Source organism: Alexandromys fortis, unplaced genomic scaffold (genome assembly GCF_014885135.2).
Source record: "Alexandromys fortis isolate MF-2015 unplaced genomic scaffold, M_Fortis_MF-2015_v1.1 scaffold_113, whole genome shotgun sequence".
Taxonomy (NCBI): domain Eukaryota; kingdom Metazoa; phylum Chordata; class Mammalia; order Rodentia; family Cricetidae; genus Alexandromys; species Alexandromys fortis.
The window spans coordinates 5,728,917-5,746,395 of record NW_026067988.1 but is presented as its reverse complement, the minus strand read 5'-3'; the positions used below and the strand labels follow the sequence as shown (position 1 = coordinate 5,746,395).

Below are 17,479 nucleotides of genomic sequence, written 5' to 3'. Positions count from 1 at the left end.
GCTTTTTGTCAACGTGGCATAAGTTAAAGTCATCTTGAGAAAAGAGAACCTTAAATGAGGGAGTGGTTCCATTAGATTGGCTTGTGGGCAGGTTTTTAGCGGAATTTTTTTAACTAAGTATTGACATAGGTGCCCAGCCTACTGCAGGTAGTGCCACAGCTGTGTGGGTGGTCCCGAGTTACATAGAAAACAGGCTAAGCAAGCTCTGGAGAGCAAGTCAATAAGCAGCTTTCCTCCAGGGTCTCTACTTCTGACTCCAGTTTTTTGCTTTTACTTCCTGTCCCAACTTCCATTTGTGTTGAGCTATAAGCTACGAGAAGAAATAAACCTTTTCCTTACCAAGTTACTGTTGGTCATGGTATTTATTATAGGAATAGAAAGCAATCCAAGATAGTGCTATAATTACAGGTGTGTACCCACACCACTAAGCCAACCTTTAAGTATCAGTCATCTATTGCATAAGACCCCCAACTGCCACTTCAATGTCTTTAACATACTAAGCAAGTACTCTGTCACTGACCAAGCTATAGTCATGGCCTTAGAGTATGAATCCAAAGTACCTAAGGAACACTTAATATAGTTTTTTTAAAATAAATAGTGGATTATCAAGGATAAATAATTCAATTTCAGCCTAGGATTTCAAAGCCAAAGCGAAAGAAAGAGAACAGTAAAAGATGTCACCCAAATATTTTTGGTAGAGATTTGCACAGGGTAAGGGATAGATTGCTGGATATATGTCAGATTTCACTTATGTTGATGGCCACTGGAGAAAGAATTCTTTATATTAGGGGGTCAAATATATACTGAGGTATTTTAGTGCAAAAGTCCAAAGGATATTTAATTAGTTTCTCTTAAATTCTGAAATAAGAGATGCTCTGTGTATATAAACATGAATTACAAGGTTTGGAACTATAGCTATTGTTTTAAGATGATATAAACAATACAGTCAATAAAAGATACGACAACAAAAATTTAAAATAGTAGCTAATAAGATTAAGTTTGTGTCTCGATACATGTGTGCATATTTGTCAGGGTTTTCTAGAGTAACAGAACTTATAGAATGAACCTCTATATATAGAAGGGATTTATCAGAATGACTTACAGGCTGTAGTTCAACTAGTCCAACAATGGCTGGCTGCGTATAGCAAGTCCAAGAATTCAGTAGTTGCTCAGTCAACAAGTTTAGATATCTCAGTTGGTTTTCAGTATATGCTAGAATCCTGAAGAAGTGGGCTCTAATGCCAGAAGTAAGGGAACTTGCTAGTAAGGACAAGCAGGCAAAGGGCAAAAACTGGTCCTTCTATGGTCTTCCAGAAGAATGTGTAGGCCAAAATAGAACTGGACTAAAGGTATGTTTTCCTCCCTCAAGATCCAGATTAGAATCTTCCTTTTTGAAATTAAGCAAAAATTTCTCACAGGTGTGCTCTCAAATTTTGGGTTTTAGTTACAGATGTGGTCAAGCTCACAAACAAGAATAGCCATCACAAGTCAACTAATACACAACAATATTCCCTGATGTGATTAATTTCCAAATGAAAACAACAACCTGGTCATAATGATTATATAACTATATATACTGGTTATATAACTATCCCATATATAATCACAATCTAATTATGTACTCAACCAGGTCATAATTATGCCTAACATGATATCCCTTGTAAAACTACAAATACATAAGTTTAGAATAGGTGGCAATGTTCAGAAGATTACTTTAGTATCTCAAACTTAAATATGATAACCATTGATATTCTCTTAAGTGATATTGCACTTCACAATAAAGGAATTGTGGAAAGGAAACATAAATATACGTACAAATGCATTGTTAAAATATGAAAGAAATACTCATGTCAATTAAAACTCTCTTTTCAGTATCTGGCCATGTGGCAATAGCTGGCTGTTGTAACTATTTTCCTTTTCTATCTGTCTTGTATTTCCTACAGCTTTGGCAAGTACCTCAGCAGGTTCTGGCCCATACTGATATTCTTGATGGGTCTGTGCCCCTTTGCATCTTGTCTGGATTAGGCTGTTTTGGTTTCCAATGACTTTAATCATATGACATGGTAGCACCAATAGACACTTTAAAGGATCTCTTGAACTCCAGATATAATATCTCTTACCTCCATTGTGGAGAAGCAATCTAATTTCCCCATGGTAATCTACATCTTTGACCCTTCCAAACACTGTTATTCCTTTCTTAGCCTGTTGGTTTATCATCATTAGAAGCCCGAAGTGTCCAGGGGAAAAGTCTGAGCTTCCAGTTCAATGGAATCTTTGTTGTGGCTCCTAGAAGGAACACTATTATCTCTGGAACCAAAATTTCTAGGCCAGCAGAACTAAAGGTTACAGGAACAGGAAGTACAAAATTTCCTGCTGGGTCATTAGGAGTGATGATGAGTAGAACTATTCTCTTTTATATCCCTTGATTTCTGAACATGTGGATTACAGATATGGAAAAACTGTACCTTATATTGGACTTTAAAGTACATACCACCTTTTACATAACACTGGCTCAGTCCTCCAGGCTGCTAATTGTAATTGGTGCTATAAATTTGTCTTTAAAGGGCCATTCCATTTTTTGAAGCCAGCTGCTTCAGGATGGTGGAGACATGGTAAGACCAGCGGATTGTAAAATCATGTACCTGTTGCTACACTTCCTTGGCTATAAATTGTGTTCCTAGATCAAAAGCAATTCTATATGGGACACCATAATGGTAGTTAAGGCATTCTCTAAGTCCATGGATAGTGGCTTTGGCGAAACATTACATGCAGGAAAGGCAACTCCACAACCATAATAAATAACCACTCCAGTGAGTACTAACTATTGCCATTTCCATGGAGAAAGTGGTCTTATCTTGTCACAAAGTCACTGGCTAGTCACACAGGGAATAGTGCCACCCATATCTGGGGCTTAGTGTTGGTCTCTCTTGTTGCCTCAGCAGTAACTGTAGCCAAGTCAGCCTCAATGAGTGAAAGTCCATGTTGTTGAGTTCATGCATAATCCAAATCTCTGTAACCATGGCCACTTTGGGATTGGCTGGGGAAAGAGGATGACTGTTCATGACTTGGTCATCCTATATACTTGATTACTGAACTCCTTCTCAGCTGAAGACACCTTTTGATGAACACTGATATGGGACAAGTATCTTCACATCTTTTGCCAATTTGGAAAGATCTATCCGACTTTTAATCCAGGTGTCTTTCTCACCAATTTTTGAATCAGCAAGTCCATTCTTTCACTGGCATTAGAGCCAGTGATTCTTCAGGATTCCAGCATATACTGAAAACCAGCTGAGTCATCTAGACTTATGGACTGAGCAACTACTGGATTCTTAGACTTTCCATTCACAGTCAGCCATTGTTGGATTAGTTGAACTGCAGCCTGTAAGTCATTCCAATGAATCCCATCTATAACACACACTCTCTATCTATCTATCTATCTATCTATCTATCTATCTATCTATCTATCTATCTATATAAAGAGAGAGTTTGGAACAACAGCTATGTTTTAAAAAGACATTAACAAGAAATAGCCATTAAAATATATGAAGACAAAAGCATAAAACAGCAGCTAATGAGATTAAATTTGTGACTTGGTACATATGTGTGTATATATGTTGTGGTTTGATACATATTTATAAGTATGTAATTTGAATACATGTTTATATATAACCCATCTTGTATGATATTTATAATCGTACAAGATTATAATACATAACCTTGTAAGCTATTTATAAATGGTATCCATTTGTTAACCTAAGGTAGATGTTTCCACAGTGGTTTTATTAAAAGAAATGAAAAGTGGCCATCATTCCTGAAGAATGTTTTTGGGAAGCTAAAGGCTAGCAAAACAGTGCTATCTAGTGGTTACATCTGTGAACAAGAGGCAAAGCACACCAGAGGCTGCAGAGCCTCCAGAGATGGAGTCTAAGTAGCTTTATCTTCTGCCACAAGCGATAGCAGGTCCTACATGGGAAGGAACAAACACTGATCACACGGTTACTTCCAAGGTGATATGGAAAACAGACTATGAACTTGGACTCTGATGTCATGGAGAAAAGACTCAATTTGGGAAGAATGTCTTTAAGGAGACTACCAGACTTGTTTCATTTTGATTACTTTCAACTATGACATGGAAACAGGGATGTTGAGAAGTAAACAGGATACATAGAAAGCATTCTGGCTATAGAAAGTAACTCAGTTTATTCTACATTATTTATTATAATGTGAATAGGCTATGAAACTTAAAACAAGTACAAGAAATCTTATAAATAAAAAAATAAGTTATGATGTCAACTTCAACATATACTTGCAGAAAATTTAAATATCTGGCATTATTGCAAAACATATAGAAACAAATTAAAAAGTTAAAAAGATTCAATGTTGCATTGCTATCACAGTTCAATTGTAGTATTAAATATTTTTAATGAAGTAAACAAAGTGCTTTTGGAAAGAATACAATTAACTCTAAAATATCATCTTATTCTACAAATAGTCCTGGCCCTCTGGACTTTTCAATATCAACCCTAAAAAGGTTTATGTTCATGTGCATTGTTCTTAGGATAAGTTTGGTCATTTAGATTCATTTCCCTTGGACAGAAATGTAAAGGAGAAACCATAAACGTCAGTCTAAAATTGCTAAGGAGAATTTAATTGGTTATATGGATATGAGGAAAAAGAATTTTCGATTGTTGTGGTGCATTTCTTTTGGCTGCTGTGTAATCTCCTAGCTTAATTATCACACTAGCCCAAGCATTAAGATAGCACATATTAGCATTCTAAGAATGCCATGTTCAGCAGCTTTTCTATAATGAACAGAAATACCACAGTTTATAAGCAACCACAGCCGAGCAGTTACACACCAAACATTTATTAACATTACAGTCACAGAAGGATTCAGTTCCCCAAGGCTGGTGTGCAAAGGTGCCTAACATAGCTTTTGCCTTCATAGCATCTGAAATACATATTTTAAATTATCCTTATAATGCTGTCATAGTAACTAACCACCATAGTAAAATAATCACTGAGCTTAGTGGTTTTTTCTTTTCTTTTTTCATGATTTACAATGGGGCCTGAGTTCTAACTATAAAAGTTACACAATAGCCGAAGGAGGTATGTTCTCCTTTTTTCTAATACAATGAGTTAAATTGTCTTTAGTGGTTTTATATTGCTATCTATTATTTCTTCTTCATATTTTTAACCATGTAGAAATAAATACAAATGACCAAACTTATCTTTTATTAGCTGAAATTCTTGAGTGCCTGCATGTAATTAAAAAGAAGTGTGGTAGGAATTAGAGAACTTAATGATGGCCACAGGGCTGTCAGGAGCTCTGTCTTCCCAAGCTATCTCCAGCCTCAGTGGAATGGCCACAGGGCTGTCAGGAGCTCTGTCCTCCCGAGCTATCTCCAGCCTCAGAGGATTTCCATTCACTTCTCTGCTAAAGAAAATCATCTCTAAAGTTCAGGTTCTCACCATGCTCTATACTTTATAATTCTGCAAGCCATGATGGTGTAAGATCATAAGCTAAGACTTGGAATGACATAATACCCATAACAAACATCGCTTGTTCCATTTTTTTTCTTGCTATTGTCAGAACAGGAAAGGCAAATCAAAAGCCAAAGCATACATTAAAAAGTTGAAAGACCTATTTAAAATACTTCTACAGATTTCATCTTTCTGGTCATTTCTTCAGCGTTTACTAAACTTCCATGACTACATAGCTACTAGGCAATCATTAAATCCCTGTGTTTTCTTACTTGACCTCTTTGAGATTAGTTAGAAGCATGGCATACAGTCACATCTTAATACTTATAGAAACTAACTCCCAAAGGCTTCAAATAAAATTTGTCAGATTCAGCAGACTTTGATGACAAGCTCACTGTGAGCCAAAAGGACTTACAAAAGATCAACATGGTTTTGACTACATAAGGTAAGCAGAATCCAATTAACAGAGAACTTGACAGAACAGACACCAAATGAATTAGACCAAATCTGTGTAAGATGGACTCCCAAATATGGGCAGGGTAAATGCAGGTGGGTGGATGACATTCATTTGGGATCTTTTAAAGGATCCAAGTCTGTGATAATCATCAGATATGAAGACGGTTCAGTTTACAATTATGGTCATCTCATTGTAACAGTATATGCAGGTCATCGGTACTTAGGGTTTGCCCAAAATGAAAGCGGAATTATTTGTCACTGCACTGACAGATAAGGCAGGGGAACGGATACAGGTTTCAGGACTTCACATGGGTCTTCATGCACAGTGAATCCACTACTTTAAAGCAGTTATCACGAAATCACATTGATTTAAAATGGTGCGCTGGATGACACTGGTCAGAAATGTGCAAATGTAACTTCTAACAACACTCTTAACATCTACTTGCAACCTAATTAGAAAAACTGAAGCAACAACTCAAAGCAATAACGCAGTATGGAAAGGTGGAGACCCAATCTCAGAGCAAAGATACACATCTGCACAGTTTTACTATCTTCCTTATCCTGGAACCTGAGAACTCCAATAGCAGCACAGCAAAACTCACAGACCAACAGGATAAAAGCAGATAAGAATAACATGCAATTTATGCATAAAATTTATTACCATGGTTACAAACTTTGAGAACAGGCCTCTGAGACATTGGACTGAGACTCTGCCGAATATCTGCTGAGAGAGGGGGAGGGGAGAGAAATTTAATATAGACGCATGTTCAACTTAAGAAGTAAAAGAGTATTACATGAGTTTTCCAAGCTTAGGTATTCTTAGCGACGACTCAGTGCTTCAGTGCCCTGAAATACTTGGAGCAGCAATGCTCCGCTATGACTTTTCCTTCCAGTTTATCTGTGCTCCAGCAAACTCTACTGGGACAATGTACATATGGTTCTTTAGATGAGACCTGTCACACTAATCAGGATTTTCTAGGTTCAGTGCGTTCATTTGTAAATGTGTTACTGACACCAGCCAACTGGAATGCATCTCTCTGTGACATCTGTCTCTGTGAAGGATTAAGCAAACTCAGGAAACTCAAGAACAATTATGGCCCACAGCACTGGAGTCGTGACATAGGACTTTAAAAAAATTAGGGGAGAAACTGCTCTTCCCTGTGACTGTTTCCTAGAAAGACGCAAGCACAGAATTCACCTTTCGGCTTCGGTGTCCTTTTCCTTCTGTCCCGGAAGGCAGCCCCTGACTGCAAGGCCTCCAGCAGACTATCCATCACTCCTGTCTCGTCACCCTCTGTGAAAAGAGATACAGGGAATTCCATCAGCCCTCAGGGTTACCAAAGCAATGTCAAAACACACATGCAAACGAGCACTGGTAATGCTAGAGAGGAAAAGGACAGAGCACCATTATGAAGCCAGCTATTTCAAAAGAAAGGCTCCGACTCTGTCATAAATCAACCATCTTTTAATACCTTCATCTCGCAGGGCTCGTGCTGCTGTCCACCGGAGAAGGCAGGGCTCCACAGATGCGGTGTGGAGCACTGCTCTCATAGACTTGGGGTGCGGTGAGAGTAAATGGAATGTGGTTCTGGTCAGATTGGTATCTTGGGTTATCATAAATCATATTTTCTCTTTTAGAAATGAGTTATGGTTTAAACATCAGATTCGTTTCTAAAAGTGACCAGGTGTGGTGTAGTTCCTCTATTGTATAGAAGCGGCCAAAACTTACTGTAGAAAATGACATTCCATGTGCGCCTCTGTGATCTGTGATCGTGCTTCTGGTATATACAATATATATACACATGTACAACAGACACATGTATATACAATGCATATAAATACAACACAAACATATGCATATATATGTATGTATTCATGTATGTATGTATCAGACAACTTTTCCTTGACTTGAGGTGACACATAATAATCGTGACAAAGTTTTATAGAATTTATATGTTACCTTTTACAGTTAAGATGGAAAAACCCAAGGAGGCTTTCAAAAAAATCTTAATGACCATGTTCCCTGTATTATTAAATTCTCTATATAATCAAGAAAGAATTTAGATTTAGTGCCTACTCTGTCTACAAAGGCAGACTATCTCACCGTATTCATGGGTATTTATAGCTACCAATGTTGAATATTACAGCAAGGAGAAATAACTTCAGAGAGGCTAACTTGTCCATCTCTGCTTCACAAAACACTAGGGATTCATTTGTCCATGCAAAAGAAGCTATTTGCTGGCTTGATCTCTTGAACTGTATGCCTGGTATCTTAAGTGCGTAATTATAACAGCGGAAACTATTTTCCTAAGAACTTTTTCCCACTGTTTTCCCCCCTTTTGGAGACACACTCTCTTTATAGAGAACTGTTGACACGTGAATGTGGCAGAGTACAAAAACCACACTCATTTACAGTTTATAAACAGATACATACATATAAATATGTATCAGCTGCTTTTCCATCTGCTTCGACTTCACATTTTTAGAAGAGAACTAAACCTTGGAGGTGTTATCAGAAACGGTGGGTGAGAAGCAGAGTATTTGGAGGCTGTCAATTTACACATAGATTTCATTCTAAAGCACTTCAATGTCTACTTTAAAGAACATTAAATACTTCAGACAATTCGATAACTACATACCTAATCTTTAAAAGTTTATACTCACATTTCATAATATTTTTCCTAAACATAGTCCATATAATAGTAAACATTTAAGTAGCAAAAGTAAACATTTAAATAAATAAAAGGATTGTGTGTGTGTGTGTGTGTGTGTGTGTGTGTGTGTGTGTATTTGTTTGCTTGCAAAAGAAGAGCAGGGAAGAGAAAAATAGAGAATTGGTTTAGGGGAAAGGAAAATGAGGAAGACAATTAAATACAAAACAGTGTTTGTTTTGCTCCTGGACGGGGAACAGTTAAACATGACTGAATATGGCTGGGTGCTAGATTACACTGTGCCAAGGTTAAGTTACTGGTGGGTGGTGACTGTCCTATGGCCTATTAGGCTGATCCTGCTGGTCCCTTGGGGACAGATGCTGACATGCTTATGCTCACAAGTGGACTCACACAGTGCCACAGTCTCTGTTTTACGACTCTGAACATGCAGCTCTCTAAAGTGTCTTTGCCATTTTCTTTCCCCAGCTAGTTCCCACCACTTCTCCAAGACAGAACTGAGACCATCTGAGACCATGCCCTGTCCCATGTGTGCTAGCTCAGTGCATATGGCACGGATCACAACACGTCCTTTCGAAAGTTACAGTTTTCCAGACAGAACTATTATGAGACAAGTAGCTCCTGGAAGACAGGGAGAGCAGATTCCTTTTCTTTTCTTTTTTCAAGACAGGGTTTCTCTGTGTATGTAGCCTTGGTTGTCCTGGAACTTGCTCTGTAGATCAGTTTGAACGTGAACCCACAGAAATCCATCTACCTCTGCCTCCAAAGTGCTGTAATTAAAGTTTGCACATCCACTGCCTGGGTTTATGTTTGCTTTTTTAATAGGTGGCAAAATCCAGTTGTTTGATAGAAAGCAGTTATCTAACCCATTATAATTTTGTGTCTTGGTTAAGGACATAATCATGTCTCATATTCTTGCTAAAGAACCTCAAATTTGCAGTGTAAACTGACTGTGTGCAAGTCATCTCTGTTTAAGTTAATGTAGAAGATGAGAGGATATAAGGAGGGCATTTGCCCAACATATGTTTACCTGGTACATGGTAGTCTGCACTGGGTCATCACTATGCACTTAAGATACTTAGGTTCTAAGGATCAACAAGAACTCATTCAGTTCTCATGAGCACAAGACTGAGGTAAACATGAAAGGGATGGAGACTGCTAGAGGAAGAAGGTGCTCGGAAGAAAATAGCAGATACACAGGCCAACATATAAAATCAATTGCTTTATACATATATCTTCCATTATGAACCAAGGAAATAAAGCCAATTTATATTAAAAATACAGCCTTGTTTCTTCTCTGAAAACTCTTAAACAACTACCTGAAATTGTATCCCAGTAGAACTGAATGACATATTGCCTCCCATAACTCGTAAATGGAAATTTGAAAATTGCAGTGTTGAGGGAAGTGGAGAAAGGCAAGACTAGGAATAGCTATTTCCACATTGAATCAAAGGGGTAGACTGGGAAGAAGGGGGAGCTGCTGAGGGAAATGCCTGAGGTCTTTGGTTGCCCATGGATGAAGGATGGTTAAGTATGGGGAGAAATTTTGAGTTTGGAGGTCATGGAAGGCAATGAGCTTCTCTTGTGGGAGATATTAGTTGTGACACCAGATGTGATTTCAGGGGTTCAGTTGGAAATACTGGTCTGAAACTGAAAGTATGGAAAAAGACACTATTTGAAAGTCATTCTCTTATTACAAAACAAACAAACAAACAAAACCAAAAAGTCAGTATGGACCAGAGCCTGAGAAAGGCCCTGAAAAGTTCAAGCATCAGAAAGTACCCACAAGGACTGGTGGGGCCCTGGAGTGCCGTGGTCAGGAGAGGTAGCATTTGCAGAGACAACATCAACATAAGTATGGGAGCCTTGGCATTTTCTTCAGCCAAGACAGAACACTAAAATTTCACACACCTAGGAAGAACACATCCCAAAAGTTTCCTTAAAGCTAATGATAGCCAAACAATCCCAAATAGCTATAAAGGGAGCAGCTGAGGATGGGATAGGCTGCTCAATAGCAAACTCAACTTCAAAAGTCAGGAGGTGGATGGCTTCCAGCTTATGAAGGGACATTATTTCCAGAGAAGCAGTGGTTCCATTGCCAGGAACGTGAGGACAGAAAATAGCTGTGCTCAGATATCAGTCACCAAGACATGATTTCTTAATGTTATAATTTGGATCTAAACTATCCCCAGAGCTCATGTGCCAAAGACTTGACTAGCATGGCTCTGGCGAAGTGACCAGCTTATGAAAGCTTAAACCTCATTATTTGGTCGCCCCCCTGATGAGGGACTGTTGAGCGAGATCCACCTAGCAGGTAGGGTCTTGCTGCATTGAGGGTGTGCCCCTTGGGCCAACAACCTGCTTCCTTTTCTCTAGGTTTCTAGTTACCATGAGATGAGCATCCCTGGATGTATACTGACCCCAAGGTTGTCCTGCTTTACCGTGGACTAGAAACAAGAGTCAGTAGATAAAGTATCTAAAACTACATGCCAAAATCAAAATTCTCCCCTGAAACGTGGGTATTTTGTCAAGGCAACAGAAGGCTGACTAACACATTGTACTCTTACAAAATAAGAGAGGAAAGTAAAAACAAAGCAGAAATTTAGAAGGGGCAGAGGAGCAGAGCAAGGGATCCAGAAAAGGAAGAAGACATACAGGAAATGACAGAGAACTCCCAGGACTCCCAGGATTTAGACCCAGAGCAGCCCAGAGCTTATGGAGGAGGAAACAGACTCTGGGAGGAAAACAGGACTTAGGATCTGAGGCTGGACAATTTGTAAAAATAACTGTGGATGTTTACACAGATTCATTTTAATAAGTTTAAAAAACCAGCAACAGATATACACAAATATTAAGGTTTTTTTTTTTAGTTTACATTAACTTTAAAATTAACAATGTTATAAGAATCACTATGGTCTGAATGCTGGTACACCACCCAAAACAGCAACTTAATTCTTAGGATGCAGAGTTGTTATGCAGTGATTAAATCATGAGGCAGTGCTCAAATGGATGGGAGTAGTGCCCTTAAGAAGAGATGTTGGAGAGCTGGTCGCCCCCTCCACCACCATATAGGTTCAAAGTAACAAGATATTATTTGTGGAGAGGAGAATTAGCCCATTACAAGAACAGAATTCATTGAAGCTCTCTCTGACTTTAGACATCTTCAAGAATCATGAGCCAAAATATCTGTCTTGAATACAAATTACCATATATAAGGCACTTTTTTAGTAGCAAAATGTACTAAGGAAACAAGGAATATTTGAAAGTAGCAATTTTATAAACATTGATTCTTCTGATGACCACAAATTGTGCTGTAATTACACTGAAAGCTAACAGGGCAAAGGGATTGGTGCATGCCAGCTAAGCACAGGTGAGGAGAGAGCATAAGGAACCAAATCCACAACCACTTACCCAGAACTCAGGCACATCTAAAATGAAAATCAAACTAAAGTGATTTTTTAGGTTCCTGAAAATTAAACATGGAAAATGGAGGAAAGGAAAAAGATGAAGAGGCTGATTTCTAGCCTCTGGTGCTCACTTATGGGCAGGAAGAAGACAGGTCACAAAGGGTATATGACACAGTGTGATGGATGCTGGGTCAGAAACCCAGGCACGTCCTTGAGGAGGGACAATCAGCATGAGGTTGGAAAGGGAAGGGGGCAAGTGGCCCATAGGCTTCCTAGACACCTACACCTAAAGGAATGGCTTGGAGAGTAGCAGAAATGCTGGAAAGGGGAGGTTTATTCTGGCTGGCTGTCACAGCCATAGCAGCAGAGTTTCAGGGGGATAATGAACTACTCAGAGAACCGAGATAATGCATAGGACAGAGGGCAGAGAGTTAGAGGTGAAGAAGGCATCTCAGAGAGGGGCAGGTCACTGAGAGCTGGCAGGGCCATGCTGAAGAGTCTGGAATTTATTTTTATGTGAGTGATGAACTCCTTTTTATCTCAAAAGCATGTAGTCATTTCTACCCAGAAGAAGCACTCTGAGTGAGACACCCTATGGCAAGGCAAAAAAGGAGACATGTTAAGGGGTTTACATGAATTAGTAGTGGTACCAGTGAAAGTAGGGAGAAGAGGATGAAGAACAGAAAATTCTTGATCTGCATTTCAAGAACTATATTATTAAAAAAAAGATGAGGTTGATTTTCAGGTGTCTGGATTGGGTTTCATGATGTAGATGAACTTCATTGATCAAAACCAGGAACATTTTTGGTAATAAAAGAAACTGAGCCTGGAAAGGAGCTCAGTTGTTGAGGGGTTGAAATATCATGAGATAATTAATTGCTTTAAAAAAGTTATTGAAGATGCATAGATGATTAGCGTATTCACAGGTCTAAAACTCAGGGCACAGAATTTGCCTAACTGAATTAACTTATAAGGACACAGGTTACACCAAAACCATAGAAAAGAGTAAGAAGGGCAAATATGGATTTTTAATATAAATAGATTTGAACACAGATCCTCTGGAAGTCAGTGAAGTTCCCCTTTACCTCTTCTCATTCCCACTGATCCCCAACTCTCAACAGGAAGAAAGGCATCCACTTCATGAAGTTATTGTAAATATTACAGGAGATGTGCAATGTCTAATGTTCTGCAGAGTGCTGGTCCATAGGTAGAATCTATTACTAGCTAATTTTTTCAGTAGTTATTGATATTATGGTAAAGTGAGAGCCCATTTAAAGAGTGTGCAGAAGAGAGCCAAGACACAAAGGCAACTAACTCATGTAGAAAGGGCTAGGGAAGCAGGGGAGGATCTCTCTCTGGGGCCATGTTCTGCTGCTTGCAGTGTATGTGCTATGGAGCTTTTTAAAAAAAAAAAAACAAAAACTTCCCATTGTTTTATGACCTACATTCTTTAAGTCTCACAACGTTTCAATAGTTGTAGGGGAAGTGTGTGATACAATGATTAAAGCCTGGCATTTAACATGGGAATAGAAAGATGGAAAGCCCAGTCTCCTTAAAGAACTGTTTAAAGTGTGCTGCAGAATCCACAGGCTCAAGTTTAACCCAACCTTCCAGAAGAAAAAAAAAAAAAAAGGCTGTTACTCTAACATGGTTACATGAATTACTGTTCTATGCAGTTGGTTACAGAGGGATTATATGGCTTTTCGTGGTAAGTATTTCAGCCCTTAACCATCTAGACATAAAGCACAAAATACGACTTAAACCAGACAGCAAAAAGGCAGGAATAACTTCAAACAAAATCTCTGAACTTGTTTTAATACAGAGGTGATGCTGAAAATTTGAGTCAAGGGATGCAGAGAGCCTGTTTTCCCTGGGACTTAGCCGACAAAGAGCATGACAGCTGTGCGCTTTCAGACTGCAGATGACCACATCAACCATAAGCACAGGGATTTGGGGAAAAATAAACTATAATAGTTTAAAATTTCTATTTTTCTTCTCCTGTACTCATTATTTGGCTAACTTGAAGAGGTTATAAATTAGAAGTGAAAATTGTAAGGAAAGTCTCCTCTATCCTGAATGGGCCATTACAGAGAGTCAATTCATGTGGTTGGGTTTCAGCTCCCATTCTGACCATCTCTCTATGCCTTCTCACAATTATGAGACGGGGTCTTATAATGGGATTTTCCTTAGCAAGCTATTGTCTGAATCTAGTTAACATGTATAAAGGGTGAAGACAGTGTCCCCCATGTGCTAAGGTCAGGTACACATTAGCTGTTATTACATTCACCGCTGAGATTATATGTGTTCAGCTGATTGGGCCATGTAACAAATCCATTTTAAATCATATCCGCATATTCTATACACTTTAGAAAGGCTGGAAAAGGTAAAAACCAGAAACAATGTCCTGGTCCCGCCCAGCAACTTCCGCAGTCTCCCTGGCAGCTGAGGTAGAGTGGTCCCGAGATGCACTGCTGTGCAGTGAGACAGAGGAGATGCCTGTGAGGCTTCTGAACAGAAACAGAGCATCTATGTCCATAACTGTCATCCCATTTGCCCTGGCCCTGCAGCAGCTATAACCGCAACTGTAAAATGTTGCCCCCTTCAGGCAATCAAAACTATGACCACTAATGATAATGGCAGTGGTTGGCTAAAGCTAGCAAATAGTTTACAAATGCAATAAAATGTGTACAATCACCATGTGATAGGCAACATCTTATCTACAGTAGAATTTTAAAAATTTCTTGATTTACTGTTAATAAGATTGCAGAGATTACATCTATGAAAGGACTTTTTTTTTTAAAAAAAAAAGTTTTATATTTATTTGTTGAAGGTGTGAGTATGGATGTGCTTTTGTTCCTCAAAAGCAAAAAGCCATTCTTGGATGTTACAGATACATATGGACACCCAGGTAAAATAGTAATATAAACACTGACTTCATTAATACTGCAGATCATGCAGGCAGGAAGAGAGCATCTGCCTACAATCTCAGCACTGGGGAATAAGTTAAGACAAGAAGGTCAGGCATCTGAGACCAGTGTGGGTTATATATTGTGGTGGTATGAATAGGAATGGCCCTTAGAGACTCATGTGTTTGAATGCATGGTCCATAGAGAGTGGCGCTATTAGAGGTATGGCCTTGTTGGAGTAGATGTGGCATTGGTGGAAGTGTCTCTCTGTGGGGGTAGGTTTGAGGTTTCAAATGTTCAAGCTATAACCATGTGGTACACTCTCCTGTTGCTGCCTGTGCATCAATATGGAGAACTCTCAGTTCTTCGTCCAGCATCATATCTGCCTGCATGCTGCCATGCTTCCTGCCATGATGATGATGGACTAAACAACTGAAACTGTAAGCCAGCCCCAGTTAAGTGTGTTCCTTTATAAGAGTTGCTGTGGTCATGGTGCCTTTTCACAATAATAGAACCCCTAAGATATATAGTAAAAACACACCTCAACAAATCCTAAAATGGTTCATGAGCCTAAGGGAGGAAGACGGGATGGAAAGACTGTAAAAGCTAGAGAGAGGATCAGGAAGTTTGTTTTGGGATTATGTCTCCAAGTAATATCAGAAGCCACACCCATAGAGTCTCACTAACATGACTTCCTGAACAAACACAACAAATAGACATAGCAAAGTGGCTCAGGGAAGCACAAAACAACTACTAAGGACTGTTGAGAGCAGGAGAAATAGTCGTTCCCAGTGAAGAGCACACCAGTAGGCTATTCAAATGGAAACTGTTATCCGTAAAAACATACATACAAGCAACATTATACAGAGCCTAGCAAGTTGATTTAGAAAGACATTTTTAAATCCATATATGTATGGAAGAGTAATTAATGAAAAATGCCATTAGTTTGAAGAGAGGGAGGAGGGGTATATGGTAGAGTGGGTATATGGTAGGGAACGGAGGGAGAAAAGGGAAGGGGAAATGATGGAATTATACTATAATGTCAAAAAAGAAAAAAATCTTAAAACCAAACCTATATATACACACAGGTTGATACAGAACATTCACATGACAATAGTGAACCAAGTCATGTAAGGCTACTTTTAATTTACAAATTTAGGATCTTTTAGATAGTATAGTTTTTTGTTTAATGTACATAAATATCTAATGATTGCCTTCTGAATGTTTTAAAGTAAAACTTTCTCATTTTCAAAACCAAAAAAAAAAAACCCACTTTAAAATTCCTTTTAAAAGTTACTTTTCTCCTTATCAGATTCTCCACTAAACTCACAAAAGCATGGATATTTCTGGACTATATCCATATCACAGACAAAGATGTAAAAGCACTCATATAACTGATGTATGAATTTGTAATTACAAAATATTAAATAAACTATTTTGGGTATATTAAATAGATATGCTCCAATTTAAAAAATTCTTCCAGGTTCATGAACCATTCCTCATGAAAGAAATCTCTATCACAAATAGAGACTGTGGCAGAAAACCACAGCTGGACACATGAAGATCCAGTAGATACAGCTGCATCACCGCTCCATGTCTACAGCATAGGAAACATCTCTGAAGAGGTGAGAAAGAGACTTAAGAGTTAGAATACTATACTAGGAAGTTTGTTGTAAAACAGTCTCTCCTAGAAATGCCAAAAAAAAAAATTATCAACAACAACAACCCAAAAGACTAAAAACAAGACCAGAACAATGGCAACATCAATGGTCTATTAACATGGAAGGAAGAAATTTGGTGGGGTCTCAGCCTTAGACCAAGAACTAGAGGCAACTAACTAATGACTGTTGGGAGGAGACAGCCTCTCCTAGAGATGAGCCCCTGATTGGTTTCCCAATATAAAGTAGTCAACATTGAAACCATGTACATACCACCAACAAAAATGCACTCAGTAGGTTATATTTGTATATACTTACTCATACAAATAAACACACAGATGTACACAATAAAGATAATCAAAGAAAAAGAAGATAACAAAAATTGTGGAGGACATGGTAGGGGGTTAAAATGGCGGCTGGGAGGAGCTGGGGGGAGGAAAGGAACGTAGTTAGTTCCTAGTATTTTAGTTCTATTAAAAACATACTAAAAATAAAATATAAACTGAAACAGCATGGGATAAAACCGGTCTGGCTGATCATGGCGAACAATGAGGACTGATGAGAAGCCAAGGTCAATGGCAAGGGGTTTTGATCCTACTTCATGTTCTGGCTTGGTGGGAGCCTAGCNTGGCAAGGGGTTTTGATCCTACTTCATGTTCTGGCTTGGTGGGAGCCTAGCCAGTTTGGATGTTCACCTTCCTAGACATGGAGGGAGGGGGGAGGAACTTTTTTTTCTTATTCTCAATAAAATAAAAAAAAAATGAAAAAAAAATCTTCTCCGGGTAAGACAAAATTTCTCATGGCATTTTCGTACAACACTCGTCCCACAAGAAGCCTTGTGTCTCAATAGATAAATTGTGATTGGAGGGTAAGAGCAGATGGTTCTGTGGTCAAGT

General features: G+C 38.6%; 1 protein-coding gene across 1 annotated transcript in view; it reads right to left on the bottom strand.

Moving 5' to 3' along the window:
* The window catches only part of Diaph3 (diaphanous related formin 3), a 444,266-nt gene that overhangs the window by 105,353 nt on the left and 321,434 nt on the right, over positions 1-17,479 (bottom strand). Inside the window, exons 25-26 of the mRNA XM_050159516.1 lie at positions 7,142-7,237; positions 6,605-6,667 (exon numbers count right to left, since the gene is read on the bottom strand). Coding sequence (XP_050015473.1) covers positions 6,605-6,667; positions 7,142-7,237 — 159 coding nt within the window. The remainder of the gene's footprint in view (positions 1-6,604; positions 6,668-7,141; positions 7,238-17,479) is intronic.